The sequence below is a fragment of the Pseudorca crassidens genome, chromosome 1 (assembly GCF_039906515.1).
Source record: "Pseudorca crassidens isolate mPseCra1 chromosome 1, mPseCra1.hap1, whole genome shotgun sequence".
NCBI classification, from domain to species: Eukaryota; Metazoa; Chordata; class Mammalia; order Artiodactyla; family Delphinidae; genus Pseudorca; species Pseudorca crassidens.
In genome coordinates, this window is record NC_090296.1 from 74,212,151 (window position 1) to 74,231,425 (window position 19,275).

General features: G+C 56.2%; 2 protein-coding genes across 4 annotated transcripts; one reads left to right on the plus strand and one right to left on the minus strand.

Annotated features, from left to right (window-relative positions):
- Positions 1–7,641: 7,641 nt before the first annotated feature.
- Positions 7,642–9,367, plus strand: NRL (neural retina leucine zipper). Its single transcript, XM_067725418.1, has 2 exons — positions 7,642–8,022; positions 8,960–9,367. Exons 1-2 carry the CDS (start codon positions 7,642–7,644, stop codon positions 9,365–9,367), a joined length of 789 nt encoding a protein of 262 aa, XP_067581519.1.
- A 3,020-nt stretch (positions 9,368–12,387) lies between these two features.
- CPNE6 (copine 6) lies at positions 12,388–19,027 on the minus strand. 3 transcript variants are annotated; one of them, XM_067739796.1, is made up of 17 exons: positions 18,745–19,024; positions 17,290–17,461; positions 16,684–16,863; positions 16,256–16,330; positions 16,030–16,104; positions 15,787–15,870; positions 15,607–15,696; positions 15,154–15,258; positions 14,843–14,929; positions 14,545–14,604; positions 14,146–14,279; positions 14,015–14,069; positions 13,871–13,922; positions 13,408–13,541; positions 13,059–13,295; positions 12,686–12,860; positions 12,388–12,586 (listed from the first exon to the last, which is right to left on the minus strand). In XM_067739796.1, exons 2-16 carry the CDS (start codon positions 17,455–17,457, stop codon positions 12,723–12,725), a joined length of 1,674 nt encoding a protein of 557 aa, XP_067595897.1. In that variant the 5' UTR covers positions 17,458–17,461; positions 18,745–19,024; the 3' UTR covers positions 12,388–12,586; positions 12,686–12,722. The 3 variants fall into 3 exon arrangements, with proteins under 3 accessions (XP_067595897.1, XP_067595898.1, XP_067595899.1); XM_067739797.1 differs by lacking the exon at positions 18,745–19,024 and adding an exon at positions 17,993–18,709; XM_067739798.1 differs by lacking the exon at positions 14,843–14,929 and having other exon boundaries at positions 18,745–19,027.
- Positions 19,028–19,275: the final 248 nt, after the last annotated feature.

The following is a 19,275-nucleotide window of genomic DNA, read 5'->3' on the forward strand; positions in this document are numbered from 1 at the left end:
CTCCAACGTTTCAGTTTGTTTGGCCTCACTGTGTGTTGTTGGGCACGCGAACTTGTGTTCGGTAACAGGGGCAGAGTGTGACCAGTTTTGCCTTAGTTTGCATTTTGTCCTCCCCAGGGCCTTCTGGGCTCAGCCATTGGACGTCTCACAGACCCCCTGCAGTGGGTGCTGTGGTGTGCGGCCCAGATGCCCCCTTCAGGATCCTGTCCGAGCGGCTGAGTGTTGGCTGCTGATGGTGCCAAGCTGAGCACTTCCCTGAGCACCACCTGTGGCTGAAGGGAGCTGTCTTGCCAAATGCCCCCTTTCCTGGGGCAGCTGGTATCCAACGACTGGCTGATGCAGGGCTCCAAAGTCCTGGCCCCCTTGCCTAAATTTGGGACACTCTGAAGGTCCAGCCCAGCTCCAGAGCTCCTAGGGGGTCAACTGAAGCCTCTGTTTCAGCTGTAATGCTTTTCAACTCTTCCCGCTGCCCAGTCCCACTTCTCTCACTGACTTGGAAAATCCTCCCAACAAATCACCTGTACACAAGTTTCCATCTCGGAGATTTTTTTGTTTTGGGGGTTTTATTCCAGCTTAAGATATCCCCCCAACTCGCCTTGGATAACTGCATTAATCCCCTAATCTGACTCTGATTCCATTTTGGCCATCCTCCACCCTAGATCCAAAGTGATCTTTTCAGACACAACCTGATCATTCCACATCCCTGCCGAAAATCCTTTAGTAGCTTCTCATTGCCCTTCGAGTAGAGCCCCCACATCCTAAACTTGGCCCACAAGGCTCTGCATGATCTGGCCCCACCCTCAGCTACTGCCATTCTTCCCACTTTCCCTGGTATCTGCTTTCTGGTTACACTGGGTTTTTTTCAGTTTCATGAATGTGTCTACCTCTTCCCTGCCCAGAGCCTTTGCGTACATTATTCCTGTGGCTTGGAATCTCCATCTTCTCCACACCACCAGGCACGGTCCCTTCTTACTCCCCTGACCAGTCTCAGTTTAATGTGACTTCTTAGGCGAGCTCTCCCTGCAATGCTACCCTCTCCCCTGCCCCCACGTTAGATTAGGTTCTCATGAAATAAAGTCTCATAGCCCCCTGCCCTTCTCCTGCATAGCACCCATCTCATTATGTTAGGGGAACCACTGACCGAAACTGCCCGCCCTGGCCAGGCACCACACTAACCCATTTGCATGAGCTGTTTTATGACAGGAGGTCCTGGTAAGGAACATGGAACAAACAAACCATCACCAACCAGAAGAATCTGGGAAAGGTGAAAAGGTGACCCCAGTCCATATGTCCTACCAACCTCCCAGAACCCTCCTAGCTGGAATCCATCTTGGCTGAGTGATGCGTGCACCACCAGGAAGGACCCTGAGTCAGAATGATTGGCCAGAGACAGCCCAGGAACTAATCCCATCACCGTAAAACTCGAGACTGCGAGCCACGTGGCAGAGCGGTCCTCCTGGGTGCCCTTACCCTCCTGTTCTCCACCCAGGTGCCCCTTCCCAGTAAAGTCTCTTGCTTTGTCAGCATGTGTGTCTCCTTGGACAATTCATTTCCAAGTGTTAGACAAGAGCCCATTCTTGGGCCCTGGAAGGGGTCCCTCTTCCTGCAACAGTTATAATGGTTTTTTTAAAAAAAAAAATAGATTTTATTTATTTATTTATTTATTGGCTACGTTGGGTCTTCGTTGCTGCACACGGGCTTTCTCTAGTTGCGGGGAGTGGGGGCTACTGTTATTTGTGGTGTGAGGGCTTCTCATTGAGGTGGCTTCTCTTGTTGCAGAGCACAGGCTCTAGGCACGCAGGCTCAGTAGTTGTGGCGCACGGGCTTAGTTGCTCCAAGGCATGTGGGATCTTCCTGGACCAGGGCTCGAACCCATGTCCCCTGCATTGACAAATGGATTCTTTACCACTGCGCCACCAGGGAAGCTCTAATGGTTCATTTTTATGCAGGCCCATCCCTAGCATATGTAGGGCCTGGGGCAAGAGTACAGATAGAGGCTCACAAACCTTGTGTTTAAATATTTTAAATGTATGACTCAAGCTAACGAACTATTAAATAAAATATATTCTATCCTTCTACCTTGACAAATATACACACAGTGGTCTGGAATTTGGTTCAAATTTGGATTTTGTTTGGAATCCTCAAGATTCCACAGCAGAATGTGGTGGTGTGGAGAGAAGCAGCTTTCAGCCACTGGTCTTCGGGCCCACTTCTTTTCCCACCTCTGACACCATATTCTACTTCTACACCTCATGTGCATGCCCATGGACCTCCTGTCTATACATCCCAATTCTGTACACAGCCTCCGGCAAACAGCCACCCCTTGGCCACCCACTGGGTCTAGAAATGTGTGTACAAGTAGTGTGATCTACCCTCGGGAGAGCAAACCCAGGAAAGAGGTCCATGTGGGCCCTAGAAGTGGGCTTGGGGATCTTTGGACAAGGAATTCCTAAGTATCTGGAGTGTGGTCCAGAAGGGGTTTGGGGTGTGGGCAGGGGATGCCTGGACCCCTCACTCCAAGGGACACAGCCAGAAGAGGGCCAGAGTGGAGCCTTTCAAAGCACAGGGCTTAGGGCACGGGCCACTCCTGCCTGGGCCTAAGGGCAATAAATTGACTTTTCTCTGGTTCATCAGTCTATAAGCTCCATGAAGACAGGGCTGGTGTCAGTCTGATTTACTGAGGTGTTCCTAATGCCCAGCACAGTGTCTGGTGCGTAGTAGGTGTTTAATCAATATTTGTCCAATGAATGAATGTATGAGGTAGACCAGGAAGAGGTTTGAGGATTTGAATCCATTACTGAAGATCTGGATTCCATAAGCCAGAACTAGAAATGAGAATGGGTGGTATGGGGCTGCAAAAATGGGGGTGCAGACAAAGGAGAATGGAATCCTGGATTACTGACTCTGTCTCCCGTCCTCTCCTTCCTCTTTGTTTTCTACCCCACTTCTCCAGGCCCTTTACCTGCCTGGCCCTCTCTCCCCATGATCCAGCATCCCTCTGTCCATATCCTTTGACCTTTTTGTCCTCTGTCCATTGCTCTTTCTCTATGGCCTGACCATCTATCTGTCTGTTCTTCTGTATTTGTTTCTAGTTCTCGGTCCCCAATCTTCTTTTTTTTTTTTTAATTTATTTAATTTATTTAATTTTATTTTTGGCTGCGTTGCGTCTTCATTGCTGTACGCGGGCTTTGCCTGGTTGCGACGAGTGGGGGCTACTTTTCGTTGTGGTGCGCCGGCTTCTCATTGCAGTGGCTTCTCTTATTGCAGAGCACAGTCTAGGTGCGTGGGCTTCAGTAGCTGTGGCACGTGGGCTCAGTAGTTGTGGCTCATGGGTTCCAGAGCGCAAGCTCAGTAGTGGTGGCGCATGGGCTTAGTTGCTCTGCAGCATGTGGGATCTTCTGGGCCAGGGCTCGAACCCATGTCCCCTGTATTGGCAGGCGGATTCTTAACCGCTGCGCCACCAGGGAAGCCCTCGGTCCCCAATCTTACTTTCCTCTCTCCCTTCTTCTACCACTTTTGCTCTTCTAGTCACTTGTTCCCATCACCTCTTACTCCCTCTTGATCCCCTTCCAGAAGCTTTCTTCTCTCTTTTAGTTCTCCATGGGCCTTTGCCCATCTCTTCCATGTGCCTATGTCCCTCTGTCTCCCTCAATCCAGATTCCTGGGGAGCCCCTGACTAGTTCTGCCCTCTCTCCCAGGTCTACACCTACAGCCTCCTTAGCTAAGTCTTCTTGCCTCTCTTCCTCTGGTTTGTCCTTCACAGAGTCCACCTGGTTTCAACTTTTTCATCCCCATTTCTCTGTCCCCAAATGTCCTTGAGCCAGTCAGTCTCAGCCTGCGTCCCCCCCCTGCCAGGAAAACCCATGAACCACTTCCTGGGTCCTCACTGACCAACGTGCTTCTCCTCTCTGTGTCCTTGGTCCTTTCCCCTGGTCCAGCCCTCACCCCTCAGACTCCTTTCCCTGGTCAGTGGTGCCTGGTCTGAGCCCCGAGTGGCTCAACTCGCCTGAGCTTGTTTAGTCTGACTCCTTCAGCCCATTAGCAGCTTAGCCCTCCCACATCTCCTCTGAGCGCTCCAGTAAACAAGAGGATCAGTGCAGACCTGACAGCTGCTGGGGGGCCAGTGTCTGGCTAGACCAGACCAGGCCTGCAAAAGGGGCTGCAGTCAACACTTGCTATTCCTTCTTCACCGGGGAAATTCTGAGGTCTCTTTCCTGGGTATTTACCTTAGAACCACATTCTGTGCGCATGTGTTGGGCTCTGGTCTCCATGGTCCCCATTCCCATTTTGTGGCCTTGTTCCTAGGCCTTGGGCTTTTCAATTCTTCTGCAAAAACAGCACTAGATTCAGGCAATCACACCGAGAAGCCTTTCCACTTGAATGATGACAATGGTCTCTGCTCTATAAAATGGAGGCCAAGTGCGGGAAGAGAGATGTCCTCTGACGTTGGTCTTCTTATATGTGTGTAGAGAGCATGGTAGGAGAGACCAAACACACACATACACACACACCAAAGGAATCTGAGTTGACTATAGGCACTCTGTAGATCAGGGGTTCTCAAACTTCAGTGTTCATCAAAATTACCTGGAGAGCTTATTAAAACATAGATTTCTTTTGGTCCCATCCCCAGAGTGTCTGATTCAGTAAGTTTGAGGTGAGGCTAGAGAATTGCATTTCTAGCAAGTTCCCAGGTGGTGCTGCTGGTCTGGGGACCCCGGGCTGAGAACCACTGTCTTAGATCATCTGAATCTACCAGCTCTTTACCTAACATCTAAGGCTGGGACCAGGTTAATTTTTATCATTGATCCTTGGGGCTGATGGACACCCAGGTCTCTCTCTGGGTTGGGAAAGAGGACCTGTTAACCCCAGGGGAGTGTTTGGATGTCCTTAGAATGTAGGAAATAGCTTTTAACTCCTGGAGTTCTATTCTAGTACAGACCCTATTTAAACAGCTTCAGACAGGTTTAAACATCTCCTTGGCTAATTCCTAGTATCTCTGTTCCAACTTCTACTTGGGGATGATAGCTCTAAGAAGTGTTAGGGGATTAGGCTGAAAATGTAGGTCACCCCCCAGCCATCTGGGAACCAGGAGGAGTGAGAGAGGAAGAAAGAGGGACAGAGATACACACAAGGAAAAGGTGAGGGGAAGCAGAGGGCAAATGAGGACAGTTACAAAAGTGTCTCTGATGGATTGGTGGTGATTGGATTTCAGTGTCCCGAGGTGTCCTGGAAGGAAGGGAAAGGGTTCCTCATTCCCCCTTCTGCTCCTGAACCCAAGCTGGCCTGCCTGTCCTGGGGCTGGGTCCTCAGGAATTAGAGAGGCTGAGACTAGGATGGGCAAGTCCTGGAGGGTTGTTTATCTTTCTGATGCCATAACTGTGAGGGGCATGAGGCCAGATAAGGTGGGAATGAGGCAGGGAGCAGAAATGTGAACGTTCCTGAAAACAGGAAACAGACCCAACAGGCCAGGTGAGAGTGGGCTTAGGAGAGCTTATACTCCCCTAAAACACCCACAGGATGCTGCGGAGCCTTGGAGGGTAAAGGTGCTGGAAGCTTGTCTGGCCCTCTTTTCCAGTCCCGGGCTTTCAGTCACCAAGGGCTGAGGGTTGTGTCCTCATGAGGGTGCCGGCAGGGGCCAATGTGGCACTCTGTACTGGGGAACTGAGAACGGTGAGTCAGACCATCAGTGAGGCGCTTTGTTGGGGAAGACGCCCCCTTGCCTTCCTTGAGAACAGGCAGACTTGTCCTCTCCTCTCATTTCCTGCAACCCCTCAGACCAATGAGATATGCAAATGATCCCCTTACCTCATTGGTTGGAGGCCTGAGAACCATGGATGACCTCAGAGAGCTGGCCCTTTAAGAGTACCCAGTGGGCTGTGTGCCCACAGCCCCCTGTTCTGAGCACAGAGGCACCAGACCCTGCTCAATGGGGCCTCCAGTCTCTGGGGAAGTTGTGCCTGCCTGGCTTTGACACTGACCAATCATCTCTGCCATCCCTAAAGTGAGTATGTCTGAGGCCTTCTTGGGTGCCAGGCCTCTCACCTAGAGCCCCCTCCTCTGACACCTGCTGTCTGCTTTCTGTTGTTTGTTTTCAGGAATCTTCACACTTCGGTCCCCTGCTCTACTCCCACCCTGACTGGCTTTATGTCCCTCACTGCTATCACATCAGAAAGATAAACAGCCCTCCTCACTTAGCTTTTCATCCAATTCTTTCTGGACACCTCTCTCTATGTCTCACCTTCTCCTCCCTGCCAAAGATCAATTCCTTCAATTTGTGTTTTTGTTCCCATCCCCTCTGCCTTCTCAAGGGTGAGGGGCTCAATAGATAGGGCAACACCTGGGACAGGAAGAGAGAGAGGACCTGTCCTTCCTGTCACCTCTCTGGGCAGAACCTGGGGGCCTGAGATGTGGTTGGAGAGTGGGTTACCTAGGTTTGGACATCGAGATGGAGCCAGACTCTAAGCCCTGGGGACGAGCACTCTCTGCCTTGTCCCTCTTGGGGCTGTTGGAACTGGGAGTTGGGCTCAAGCTTGGGACTTCCAGGCTGGGAAGGCTCTCCAAGGTCACGTAGCCAGAGGTGACTCAGGTGGGCACATGCTCCGTAGTTGATAACAGGGAGGAGGGTTCCTGGGTGACATAAGTTTGGGACACTGTTGAAGTTGAACAGATGGTTTACCGAAGGACTGCTCAGATCACTATGCTGCGGTGCTCTGTGAACCTGCAAGAGGCTCACAGGGATGGGAGACAGCATTTCTAAGAATGATCTGCGCATAGACCCCTTCTTGGATATGTCTCAGACTTCATGTTTCACAGAACACTCTCTGAGAAATGTTAAAGTCTAACTACCTTCCTTGAACAGAAGGGGAAACAAGGGTCAGAAGGGGAAGGTGACCTGCTCAAGTTCATACAACATCGCAGGTCCTGGATGGAAGGAGGAAAACCAGTCTCGGTTGGTTTCCCTTGGAGAGATTAGACTTGGGGAAAGAGGGTCACCACTCTGTCCTGATCTTTCTAGAACTGATTCTTGAAAAGTCTCTTGCTTCTAGAAAAGGGATTCATTGATTAATCCATAGAATGAATGTGCATTGAGGGTCTACTATGTGCAAGGCATTGGCCTGGGTGTTCTGAGAGAGAGAGAGAGATTACAGCATGTTATCCATCTATTTTAAAATCCACAGCATGTGTGCCTTTCCATTACCTTAAAATATACACATACTCTGTCACAGTTAATTAAGCAACATTTTTTAATTGCTTGGAAATGAAATGATGCCTCTTGAGATGACAGAGACGCTCAGCATGTCCCAGCACTAGAGTTGGGAGTGCTGCCACAGTCTTCTTGTTTTTCATAGATCCCAGAGGCACCAGTGGGCCAGAGGCTCTGCTATCCTCTTCTTCACTCAGGCTTTAAGCTGCTTTCCCCCTGGTCAGGAGCCCCTGCCACCTAACAAGTTGTCCCTCAGCCTGGAGGTGACTGTGCAGGGAGCAGGCTGCACCATCACCCCAGCTTTCCAGAACTCTGTCCCCAGGGCACTTGGGCTTTGGGGGAAGCGGATTTTGGTCAAGGAGGCTGGCAGGCAGCCTCCAGGTGCTCCAAACCTGTCCCCTTTTTTGCAGGTGCACCCCTCCTAATCCAGCCCCAGAATGGCACTGCCTCCCAGTCCCCTGGCCATGGAATATGTCAATGACTTTGACTTAATGAAGTTTGAGGTAAAGCAGGAACCCTTGGAGGGGAGATCTGGCCCCCCGACAGCCTCACTGGGCTCCACACCCTACAGCTCAGTGCCTCCATCACCCACCTTCAGTGAGCCGGGCACGGTGGGGGCCACCGAGGGCACCCGGCCAGGCCTGGAGGAGCTGTACTGGCTGGCCACCCTGCAACAGCAGTTGGGGGCTGGGGAGGTGCTGGGTCTGAGTCCTGAGGAGGCCGTGGAGCTGCTGCAGGGTCAGGGCCCAGTCCCTGTTGAAGGGCCCCACACCTACTACCCAGGGAGCCCAGAGGAGACCGGAGCCCAGCATGCCCAGGTGAGTGATCAGCGAGCTGGTCCGGGGGGTGGGTAGGGTGAGGGAGGAGGCCAGCCCAGAGAGGAAGGAGAGTCCCCGGAGAGGGTTACTTATTGGGAAAGGGGTAGAGGACAGGAGAAGGGAAGAAGGACTTTTAAAAGATATCAGATAGAGAAAACTGTTTTCTGGCCCTTCTTTTTTACTTTTTTCCAAATAGAGAGAAATGAGTAGGCTGAATCAGGAGGAAGAGGGAGAAGACAAGGTTAGAAGAGGATCGACCAAAAGGGGAGAGCTGAGAATTAAAGGGCGTCAGGAATGGTTGATTAAGGGAGGTATATAGATACTCAGTCTGGGGAACCACGGAAAGGGTTGGTCGTGGAATGGAGCAGAGCTGAGACTGTAGGAACCGGAGTGAAGTTGGCCTTTTCAAGACTTCGTGCTGCCCCAGCCCCCAACCTTCTCAGGAAGGATTGGGACTCATCCTATTAATTATAGACACAGACAGGGGTGTTGAGGGCATTAAGATGTAATCCAAATCCTTTGAGGGTCACAGGGTTGCAGCCTTCAGGACAGGGGAGCGAGGTGTGTTGGAAGGGAAGGGTCTGTCCGGCCCGAGCCCACGGGACACACGTGGGCCAGGAGCCGGATGCTCATGACCCCTCTAGGTCAATGTGGGGTTCAGGGGCGCGACTGGCTCGCCCGACGGTGGGTGGGACACGCAGGGACCACCCAAAGGGGTCGGGGACCCGTGGCGGGGGTGCGGGGCAGGGGAGGGCGTGTTGGGACCTGGAACGGGATCTAGACTGCGGGACAGATTCAGGGGAAGGCGCACATTCAGGTAAAGGTGGGAGCCGGGGGCGGAGCATTCCCGAGGGCGGGGCCGGGTGGGCGGGGCCACCCGAGCTTGGAGCAGGGCGGGAGCCGGCGCTGACTCGGGCTCTGCCCGTTCCCTCTGCAGCTGGCCGAGCGGTTTTCGGACGCGGCGCTGGTGTCGATGTCTGTGCGGGAGCTAAACCGGCAGCTGCGGGGCTGCGGGCGCGACGAGGCGCTGCGGCTGAAGCAGAGGCGCCGCACGCTGAAGAACCGCGGGTACGCGCAGGCCTGTCGCTCCAAGCGGCTACAACAGCGGCGCGGGCTGGAGGCCGAGCGCGCCCGCCTGGCCGCCCAGCTGGACGCGCTGCGGGCCGAGGTGGCCCGCCTGGCCAGGGAGCGCGACCTCTACAAGGCTCGCTGTGACCGGCTGGCCCCGAGCGGCCCAGGGCCGGAGGCCACGCCCCCTTCTTCCTCTGAGCCACTGGCCGCGGAGTGGTGGAGTCGGTGGGCGGGCGGCGCGCACCACCCGGGAGGCGGCTGTACCATTCACTAGATGGTTACTGAGCGCCTTCTGGTGCCAGACACTCCTTTGGGTGACCACACAAATATCCCCAAACTTCCTGGACCCTCAAGGCATGCTCTGAGGTTAGATGCCGGTCATTTTCTGGAAGAGAGGTCCCCTTCCCTCACGCAGGACGTGCACAGAAACCCTTCACCTTCTGCTCCACTCCATGACCAGGTCACTGAAGTCTGCAGGAGTCAGTGCCAGGCACTTGGGGGGGGGGCGGGGCGCAAGGAGGTGTGGATGATGCACAGTGAATGGGAGGTGAGGGAATGGTGCAGCTCCCGACTCAGCTTAGATTTTAATTCAAGGTTTTCAACCTGTAGTGCCCTAAGGTGGTAATTAGCAATGAGGCTATGTTTTCATTCCAAGGCTTGTAACCTCCCCATTTGAGGACTACTGCATTTTCAAGATCTCAATTCCCAATATCAAGACAGACCAGGAACTCTATTCAAGAGGCTTTCTTGCAGAAAGCGCGTGGCCTCCAGGGCCCAGAGCAGCAAAGGCCTGAGGAGCTCTGGGGGTGGTTGGTGTGGGCTGGGAGAGAACCCTGGGCAGGAGTCTGAAGCCAGGGCTGCTAGTCTCAGCTCTGCCACGGGATACCTCGCAGTCACCTTGAGCAAATCACTTGCTCCCTGGGTCTCGATTACCTCATCTAATCCTCATGTGAATTGGATGACTTCTGACACCTTTCCAGTTCTGGCCTCTCCTTAGTGTGGGAGCCCCAGTGGTCTCCCCAAGAAGCCCCGAATTCAGCCTCACCAAAGGGACTTTCTGTCCTGCTCCAGCTTGCTGACGGCAGCATAGGCCCATGCACTGGTCCTCTGTTGCTCCCTCCATGCTGCCTTGGCCTCCAGACCTGCATAGGGTGCCCCTGCTCCCTCCTGTCTCTCTGAGGGCTGAGGTGAGACTTCCCCCAGCCTGACAAGGAGCTGAGAGAATGCAGCTTTTGTGAATTAAACTTGAAGTCTAGGCATAACTGTACGCTATTGGCTAGATGTTCTTGCAATTTAAGAAGTGTTTATTCTATATCCTTGCTCCAGGCCTGTGTGTGTGTGTGTGTGTGTGTGTCTGTGTGTGTGTCTGTGTGTGTGTGTGTATGACAGAGAGAAAGAGAGGGAGAGGGAGAAGGAGAGAGGCTGGATAGCCCCCACCTGGGCGGAGTGCAGCATCTCAGTTCTGAAGCCCCAATGGAAATGGGGGGGAGGGGTGGGGATTGGGCCAGATGGAGCCTCCCCCTCCCACCTCCACTGCATAGAAGCCCAGGAACAGTAGTGACCCGGCCAGGCCTGCCTGTGGCTATCCTGGCGGCTCACAGTTGCCATGGTAACCCAGCCCTCTAGTTCAGCAGCCTACAGAGAGAGTGGGTGGGGGCTCTGGGCAGAACAGAGGCATTGGGCTGGGAGCAGTTACCTGGGAGCAGCCTCTGTTGTAGGTCCTCTAAGGGAAATAATAAATGGGGAGAAGGAGTTGGGTGTGGGGGAAGAGGCTCCCATATGTCTCTCTTCCTTTCTGCCCCCTCTACCCACCCCCTCCCCAGCTGTCTCTTCCCATCCCCGTTCTTGTTCCCTCCTCCCCCTCCTCTAGCCAAGCTCGTCCCTCCTCCACTCAGGAGCCTGCCATGGGAGTCCTTTCCTCTATTTCCACCAGGATTTCTTTCTCTTCTCTCCCTTTCCCACTACTGGCTACTGGCCACCCTCTTTGACTCTGGCTCCTCTCTCTGAGTGGCTCACGGCACCTTTAGCCTCTCCTCCTCCATCCCCTTCCACGTGCATCGTTGAAGGGAGAGGCTGGGGCAGGGAAGGTCCTTCTAGGAGCCCAGCTCTTCTTCCCTCACTCTGGATATCCCTCAGATCCTCACCTGCTCTCTACAGCTGTGATCCAGACCCACTACTGCTCTTGCCTGCCTTCCTTAACTGGCTGAGGCTCTGCACGGCACACGTATGGGCAGAGACGCCCATCCATACGCACCTCCACCCTACACACAACGGGGCCATGTTTACACACGCTTGGGTCACAAGCTGAGGGTCACACGGATTCACCTCAAACAGAAGTTGCACACTCATGATTAAATGTGGGTCCTTTCGTCAGATGGGCCTGGACTCAGGTTCCAGGCTTACCAGTTCTTCTTTGACCATATGGGTGAGCTTCAATCAAGCTTCATTTGCTTTGTCAGGAAAATGGGGAAAATAATGGTAACTACCTAGTGAGAGTGAACGCATTTAAAACACACTAAGTACAAAGCTTCACACATGCTAAATGGCAATGTTTGCTATTGTTGGCAATGTTATTAAGAGTACACAGGGAGTTCCCTGGCGGTCCAGTGGTTAGGACTCAGAGCTTTCACTGCGAGGGCCCGGGTTCAGCCCCTGGTCAGGGAACTAAGATCCCACAAGCGTAAGGTGCGGCCAAAAAAAAAAAACAACAACTGTACACAGCTGGACTTCTGAACCACTAAAGGCCACACTCTGGAGAGTCAGGGATATGCAAAGCATGAACACACACACACACACACACACACACACGTACACACACACATTCACACACCAGGAAAACCAGGCTGCAAAGACCTTAGGTACCCCCTCTGTATTCATAATTCGCTAGCAGACCTGCTGCCCTCCTTCAGTCCTGCACCCCATCCCTCCCGCCCCTTCTCAGGCTGCCTCACAGCTGTGTGAGGGCTGGAGTTCAGCCCCTGGGGGGATCAGCTGGGCTTCTCTGAAGACAGCTTAAGAGGGCACCAACTTGCCCCCTTGACAGCCCCTTATTACCCCTCTATCTCTGGTAATTAACCCCCAGGGGGCCTGGGCCCCCCTGGGGTTGGGAGGTGACGGTAGGGACTCCTCAGATCTCACTGGCACATAGTTGGGGTGAAACTGCTGAGCCACCAGGCTGTCTGGGGAGCTCTGGCTCAGAATTCAAAACGTGCTGGTCCTCATTTCTTAATGGTGTGTGTGGGGTGCTATGGACTGCCCAATGGGCATCTGAGGCATGATGGGTAGAGGCTGAGGTGCTAGGAGTGGTTCCCTTTATTAACGGCCAGAAAGTCAGGATCACTGAAGGAAGTCACTGAGGGGCCACAAGGCTGAGGGGTATGGGGCCTGGAGAGATGGCGCAGGGCTCACCACTCACTTCCAGGACCCAGGGGACACAGCTGGTCCAAGAGGGAGAGGCACCGGTCACTTGAGTCACAAGGGTCAGGACAGGCACCTGGGGGAGAATGGGATAGTCATAAGCACCCTCGTCTACACCACACCCAGCCGAGATGGACTCCACCAAGATCCACCCCGCTAGCGTCCCAGGACTCACTGAGAGACTGAGGGAGTGTCGGTCCGGTTGTCGGCTGTCACAGGCTAGGGCTGGGCGTCGTGGCTGGCGTGCAGGACCTGGGAGGCCCGGGGCTGATGCCCTGGCTGGCATAGTACTCCACCACCTGCCGGGGCACCTCGGCCAGGACGCACTTAGCTAGCGCAGAGGGTGCGGCCTGGGATGGGGACGGGGGTGTCGTTAGGGGCGGGAGAGTGGGGGAAGGAGGGGCTCAGGTAAGAGGCGGGGCTTCGGGTGGCCGGCTGAGCTCCAGCGTCCTTCGCAGGACATCAATCAAGTGAGAGAGACTGGTCAGATTTGGGCGGCAGGAGGAGCTGAGGAGTCCTTCAGCAGGGAGGGGCCTCCGGGCACTCACGTCCTTGAAGTCCCGGAAGGGCACGAACTGGACGATGTCGCGAGCTGCGGGCACCCCTCGGGGGCAGCGCAAGGGACCGTCATCGCCGTCCAGCAGCCGCATGTCGGAGAAATCGGCGTTGCCCACGCCCACGATGATGATGGACATGGGCAGGCGGGAGGCGCGCACGATGGCGGCGCGGGTCTCAGCCATGTCGCTCACCACACCGTCCGTGAGCACGAGCAGCACCGAGTACTTCTGAGGGCAGGCAGAGGGGGAGGAAGGGTCAGCTCTGCGGCCTTGGCACCGGCCCCAAGCCCGGGCCTCACCCGAGGACACCAGGTTGCCCGCTTCAGCTGGGGCTCCTCACCGTGGCTTGGCCAGTGCTCTGCTCCCGCTGGGCTGGCGCCGCCACGCGGTTAATGATGGGGGCCACGTTGGTGGGGCCATAGAGCTGGATCTGGGGCAGGCAACGGCGATAGGAGGTGATGACCCCCGAGATCTCTGTGGGCAAAGAGGTGAGGAGGGCAGAGATTAGCGGGAGCCCTTCCTGAACCCGCTTAAAGCAAGGAGGTGCTTCTCTGTCTGAGGACTGCCCTGCCACCAAGTTCTTCACTAAGCAGGAGAGTTGGACGGTCCAGGTGCTGGCAGAGTTGGGTGGGCAGATACTGGGCCAGGGGCTGGAAGTCTTACCAAATGAAGGCGGGTGTTGGATGGGTGAAGGGGCAGGGAGCAGGGCCCAGGGGAATGGAGTCTGTGCTCCTGCATGGGGTGTACAGGAGTAGGCAAGCTGCATGCAGGGAGGCGGGGCTGGTGGGAATCTCCTCTCTTACCTTCACACTCAGGATTTTCCGGGTCAAAGTTGATAGCAAAGTCATGGGACACCTGTGAGGGTAGGGTGAGGCCAGCCAGGGCATGTTTTTCCTTCTCGTCTGACCCTCCCAACATCTGCTCCCTTCCCCTCGCACCCAGCCTACCTCAAAGTTGGGGGGGATTCGAGCCCCAAAGCCAAACGCTGGGAACCGTTTGTCACTGGGGAGAAGAAAAGTCTGTGGGGGCCCATTGGGCAAGGTGTCCCTGCCTGTCCAACACCCTGACCTCCTGCTACCTGTCGTAGTCCTGGCAGATGCCTCCCACTGCACGCAGGGCCTGCAGGTAGTGGTTGGGCTGGCGGGGGCTCAGGCAGTGCAGGGACTGGCTGCTCCTCGGGTCCCCGTTGGAGGCGGTGAAGTCAATGGCCACCTGGTGGAGATGGGGAAAGTGTTATGGTGCATCCGTGAGCGCCAACAGAGAGGCTGGGCCAGAGCTAGGGCCTGTAGGGAGGCCTAAGGTGAATCTAAATAAGCCCACCGGTAGTCTCATCATAGAGTCGGGTGAGGGGAACAAGCTGGCCACGCTAAGGCTCATGAGAGGTCCAAGGAGGGGCAGTGGGGATTCTGAGCTCTTTCTGTTCACTGTGGGCCGAGCCCCTCCCCCTTGGCCACGTCCCCGTCCCCTGGGCCTTTACCGTGAAGTTGATCTGGCAGCCGCCCATGATGTAATCCAGGAAGGTGTGCACCTTCTCCACCTGGTGGGAAGGGGGGAGTAAGGTGGAGGGACGGTCCCTTGAGGAGGAAGCTGGGTGGGGCTTCTGCAGCAGAAAGGGTGGGGCCAGAGTTTTTGAGGTTGAAGTTGGTGGTAGATAGGGCAAGGGTTCTCAGTTCCCAGGAGCAGAGAAATGATCTTTGAAATGAGGGCAGGGTTGAATCTGAGGTTGCCTCGGGGGTCGGGGTGGGGCAGGGCTTGAGGCGGGCACTGGAATTTACCGTGCATTGGGCCAGCACTACGGTCCCTGAGCTCTTGTAATTCTTCTTCTTGTCCCGGTACTTGGGGTTGATACAGTCCCACTGCATCTAGACCCCACATACCCCACAAGCCCAGGGTCACATCACGTGACCCTTCCTCCCCCTTCCAGCGGAGCCTCCCAGAGTGAGACCGCCATGGCTCAGTCCTCAGGCTGAGCCCAGGGCTTTCCACCCTCTCCACCTCCTATCACGTGTGGGGGGGCTCTTCAGCATCACCCTCGGGATTCTCCCAGGGATCTTGGTGGGGTTCTGGCTGAGGGTCTTTGTGGCACCTCCTGCCCAGGGTTTGCTGTTCCTTCCTGCATCTCCTGGAAGGTGCTGGTGAACTCGCCGATGAAGTCATGCTTCCCACTGGAGTCATAGTCATACACCAGGAACTGAGAAGGCAAGGGGGGTGGGGTGGTCAGGGTCGGGGAGGCTTTGCAGAGGTTCCTGGGGGCAGGAGGAGGGACTCAGGGTGGTAGGGGCCCAACAGTCACTAGGTCCAAACAGATGTCCTCAACCTGCCTAGAGAAGCCACTTGCTGAACTTCATCCTTTGTCTCAGTCCGGCAGGGACTTTGGCCTCTGCTAGAAGGCACACATATAGGAACATTGAGCTGTGACTGGTTCTTTACCCGCAGCGGGAAGGGGTATCACATGGGGGAGAGGGAGGGGGGGTGGGGGAACGGTCTCCGGCAGAGGCCGGATGCTCCAACGGGCCACCCTTGTTTGCAGGGGCCTCACCTTGAGAGGCCGGTGGACATCGCAGCTGCACAGCGAGTGCAGGGACAGACGGAATGGCTCCCAGCTGGGGTTCAGATTGTTCTTCACCACCTTGAAGAGGCACAGAGAGCTGGTCACCCCTGATCTAGTTTCCCCTGCTCTGCCCTTCCTCCCTCCTTCCCCCCAGCCCCAGGCACCAACCTCTGTCCTCCAGACCAGCTGGTCGCTCTGGTCCCCATTGGTCTTATAGATCTCCATGAAAGGGTCAGACTTGCTGAACAGATCCTGGGGACACGGGGGAAAGCGTCCATGAGCCTGGTGAGGTCTGAGGGGGAGCTGGCTAACACCAAGAAGGGAGCAGAGCTGGGACCTGGGATTTGTCCTGAGTAAGGGGGCTAGGCTCCCTAACAGTAGAGATGGGGACCTGGACTCTGGGTTTCCAACCTTGTTGTCCAGCTTGTGGGCTCTGAAGGTGAGCTGCACATAGTCATTGGTGCCAGATACCTCTTCGGCCACGATCTGCAAGGTGGACACAAATGACGGGATTCCCCCAACCCACTCCCACAAGGCCCTTTCCCTTAGGTGGGAGCTAGCCATGATGTCACCATGGATGTCCATGCAGGGGCATTGAATGCCCTGCCCGAGGGTGAGTACAGGTGACTTTGCCTACCGTGATGGTGGACTTGCCCGCGTTCTTCCCATTCTTCAGTAGCAGCGGCTTAGTGACCTTGGTCTGTGACACAACCTGGGGATGGAGGTGGAGGGGGGCCCAGCTGTGACACCCCCACCTGCTTTGGCCAGGGTACAAGGGACAGGGTAATAAGGGCCCTTTGAGCTCTCACAGGGGCTGCGCTTGGGCTAGGATTGGACTTAATTTCCGCAGCAACCTTAACGGGTAGGCACTGTGACCCGCATTGTGTAGATGTGGAAACTAAGACTCAGAGAGGTTAAATATCTAGCCCAAGGCTGCACAGCTGGTGAATGGTGGAGACGGGGTCCAAGCCCCGAATGAACTAGCTCCAGAGCTTATCCTCTGTCTTTTGGCTTCCAGAGGCAGAGCGATGGGGGTGGGGGTGGGGGTGGGGTGGGAATGCAGACCTGGCCCAAGGTGCACTCGGTAGAGCCGAGGAAGGTGTCATTGCGGGGGCTGGTGGCTCCGTCCTCGGCGTCAAACACGTGGAACTGCAGGGGCTGCTTCTCCTCAAAGAAGTACTCGAGGGCCAGCACCCGGGAGAAGACAGGGCTGGAGCAGGAGCGCAGCACCTCTGTGCGCTCCACCTGCGGCAGAGGGGAGCGTGTCCTCTGGGAACCTGGGCTGCTTTGCCTTGCCCTGGACCGCCCCGGGCTTGCCTGCCTTCCTCAGGCTTCCGCACCCCAGCGACTAGCTCTTCTCTCCCTGGGCTGAACCCCAAGCTCAGGGCGTTGCCAGCCCCCAGGACCATCAGCCCGCTGGGGCTGTCATATTTGGGAGCGGTGCCACTGACTTCGGGGGCGATCTCAGGACCCAGTGGGACTCTGTGGGCTTTGGAATCTGTAAAACGGTCTGTGTGCGTAATGATGGCATCCCCATCCGCGGGGTTACCCACACAGCCTGGAAGAGGGCCCTGGGAGTCCTGACAGTCCCCCACGAGGCTTTCACTGCCCCCACCAGCCTCCTCCCTCTCAGTCCCGGAGGTGAGTGAAGGAGATCCCAGCCGCTCTCACCTCCACCCACTGCTCATCGGAGTGGAGCTTGAGCAGCACGCAGGGGTGGGGCTTGGTGAGCGTGTCTCGGTCTAGGAGGCCGTGGCAGGACACCCGCAGCTCCACTCTCGAGGCCCCCAGCGTCATGGCTGGGGGCTCAGGCACCCATGCCATCTCCGGGTCGGACATGTCACTGTGGGGACAGAGCAGATGGCCTGGACACTGGAAGGGGAACCCCTGCCAGGGGTGGGGTCTGTCTCTGGGAGCCACGGCCCCACCCCTTTGCCCTTCTCCCTGAGGCCCTGGCATCTCATGGACCTGCTTCCCAGTGACCTCGCTCAGCTTCCCCTGAGCACTGAGCTGGCGAGGGTGGAGGACCCGAGCCCCCCACTCCTGCACAGTCCAGTGCTCCTGTCACCCCTGCTGGCCTCATATGCGTGGATGGGGCTGGAGAGGGCTAGAGGGCTGGGGGGGGGGTTCCTGGCAGCCTTGCTCCGAGGCCATCAATTGATCTACACTTTCTGCTACCTCAGCACCTTCTGCTATTTCCTGACTGATGTCTGAGTCAGCGCTGCACTCAGTCTTGGCTCAAAGGAGCTAAACTGGGGCAAGGGGTCCCTGCCAGTCTGAAGAGGATGGTCAGGAATGGAGGCTGCAATGGGCAGGAGGAGGCAGATTGGAAGGTACCCTCCGGGGCTGTCCCCATCCACCTCCCCCGACTCACCTTCTGGTTGGCTGACGGAAAGGGAGGGATGGTGGGCTTGCAGAATGAGAAGCAGAGCCCAGTCCCTGCTGAAATCTCCTCCAGGTTCCTGGCAGTGGCTCCCACTATGACAACGCTGGCTTTCCTCCCCACCTCCCCTGTTCTCACACTTCTTGGCAGCACTGGCACTGTCTCTTAGCGACAGGATTTTTGGGGAGCCTCGGCCCCCTCCATGCTGCCCGTGGGATGCACGCACGCCACCCTCCCCCAGCAGAGGCACCAAGCTTCGGGCAGCAGCAGGCAGGGGTCTGCTGGCCTGAGTTCATGGCGGGGCCATCCATCTATCTTTGTCTGTCCACATCTCAGGGTGAGGCTGTCTGATCCCATGTCGTGCTTCCCCAGCGAGTGTCCGTTGGTGTGTCTGAATGCCCCCACCCCGTGTCTGTCCCCTAGTCGGGTGTCGGTCTTCAGGAGGGTGTGACAGTTCCCCTACCTCCCTCAGAACTGGGACCCTTCCCTGGCTGGGTCCCCCCCTCCCCACAGCGTGTGCCTTTCTGGATACGTGAGGGAGGGTCTGAGTTGAAGGGGTCCTCTGCATTCCAGCCACAAGTCTCCCAGCTCTCACAGGTCCCCTGAGTTGGGCAGGGGCATGTGATGGTGAGGGTATTGGGCAGGACTAGAGATCTCTCTGGAGGCTGGGGGCGATGTTGTTATGGAGACTGGGCCAGGCTGGACCGGGCTGGGGCTGGGCTAGGGAGGAAGGGTGGGCTCACCTGGGCTCTAGGCGGGGGCTCCTCTCTCCAGCTCTCTGGCCCTGGCCCTGACTCCTTTGGTGTTCCAGCCGCTGGCGCAGGCTCCGGCTCCGGCTCTGCAGCTATTTATGGGGCCTGGATGGGGAGGGGGGGGGGCCGCAGCACCAGCTCCCCCTGCACAGACCGGTTGGGAGGGAGAAGAGGGGAGGGGCAGGGCCACTGCCTAGGAGGAGCCACAGAGCCGGAGGAGGAGGAGGGCGGGCTGGGGGTGGCTCAGACGCAGGACCCCTGCAGACAGTGACACACATCCTCCCCTTCATGCCACACCCACACCCCGCATCACAGAGATGCACACGTTGCGGTGGTGCGTGCACACACACACATTCACGCCGGGAAATGATGGAGACATATGCACACACGACTCACAGGCTCACACGTATCTTGACACAAACAGGTGCCAGCACATAAACTCACTGTGACACCATGACAGTTACAGCCCTACGCATACACATAGGGAAACACACCCGGTCTCACAACACTCTCTGTATCACA

Excerpts from the sequence above, each read along its gene's own strand:
- CPNE6 (XM_067739796.1), bottom strand. The coding sequence starts at position 17,457 with ATGTCCGACCCGGAGATGGCATGGGTGCCTGAGCCCCCAGCCATGACG. Across the intron at positions 15,871-16,029 it reads CCCACAAGCTGGACAACAAG|GATCTGTTCAGCAAGTCTGA; the intron begins GTTGGAAACCCA and ends CCGTGTCCCCAG. Across the intron at positions 14,280-14,544 it reads GCTGCCAGATCAACTTCACG|GTGGCCATTGACTTCACCGC; the intron begins GTAAAGGCCCAG and ends CATCTCCACCAG.
- NRL (XM_067725418.1), top strand. The coding sequence starts at position 7,642 with ATGGCACTGCCTCCCAGTCCCCTGGCCATGGAATATGTCAATGACTTT. Across the intron at positions 8,023-8,959 it reads CCGGAGCCCAGCATGCCCAG|CTGGCCGAGCGGTTTTCGGA; the intron begins GTGAGTGATCAG and ends TTCCCTCTGCAG.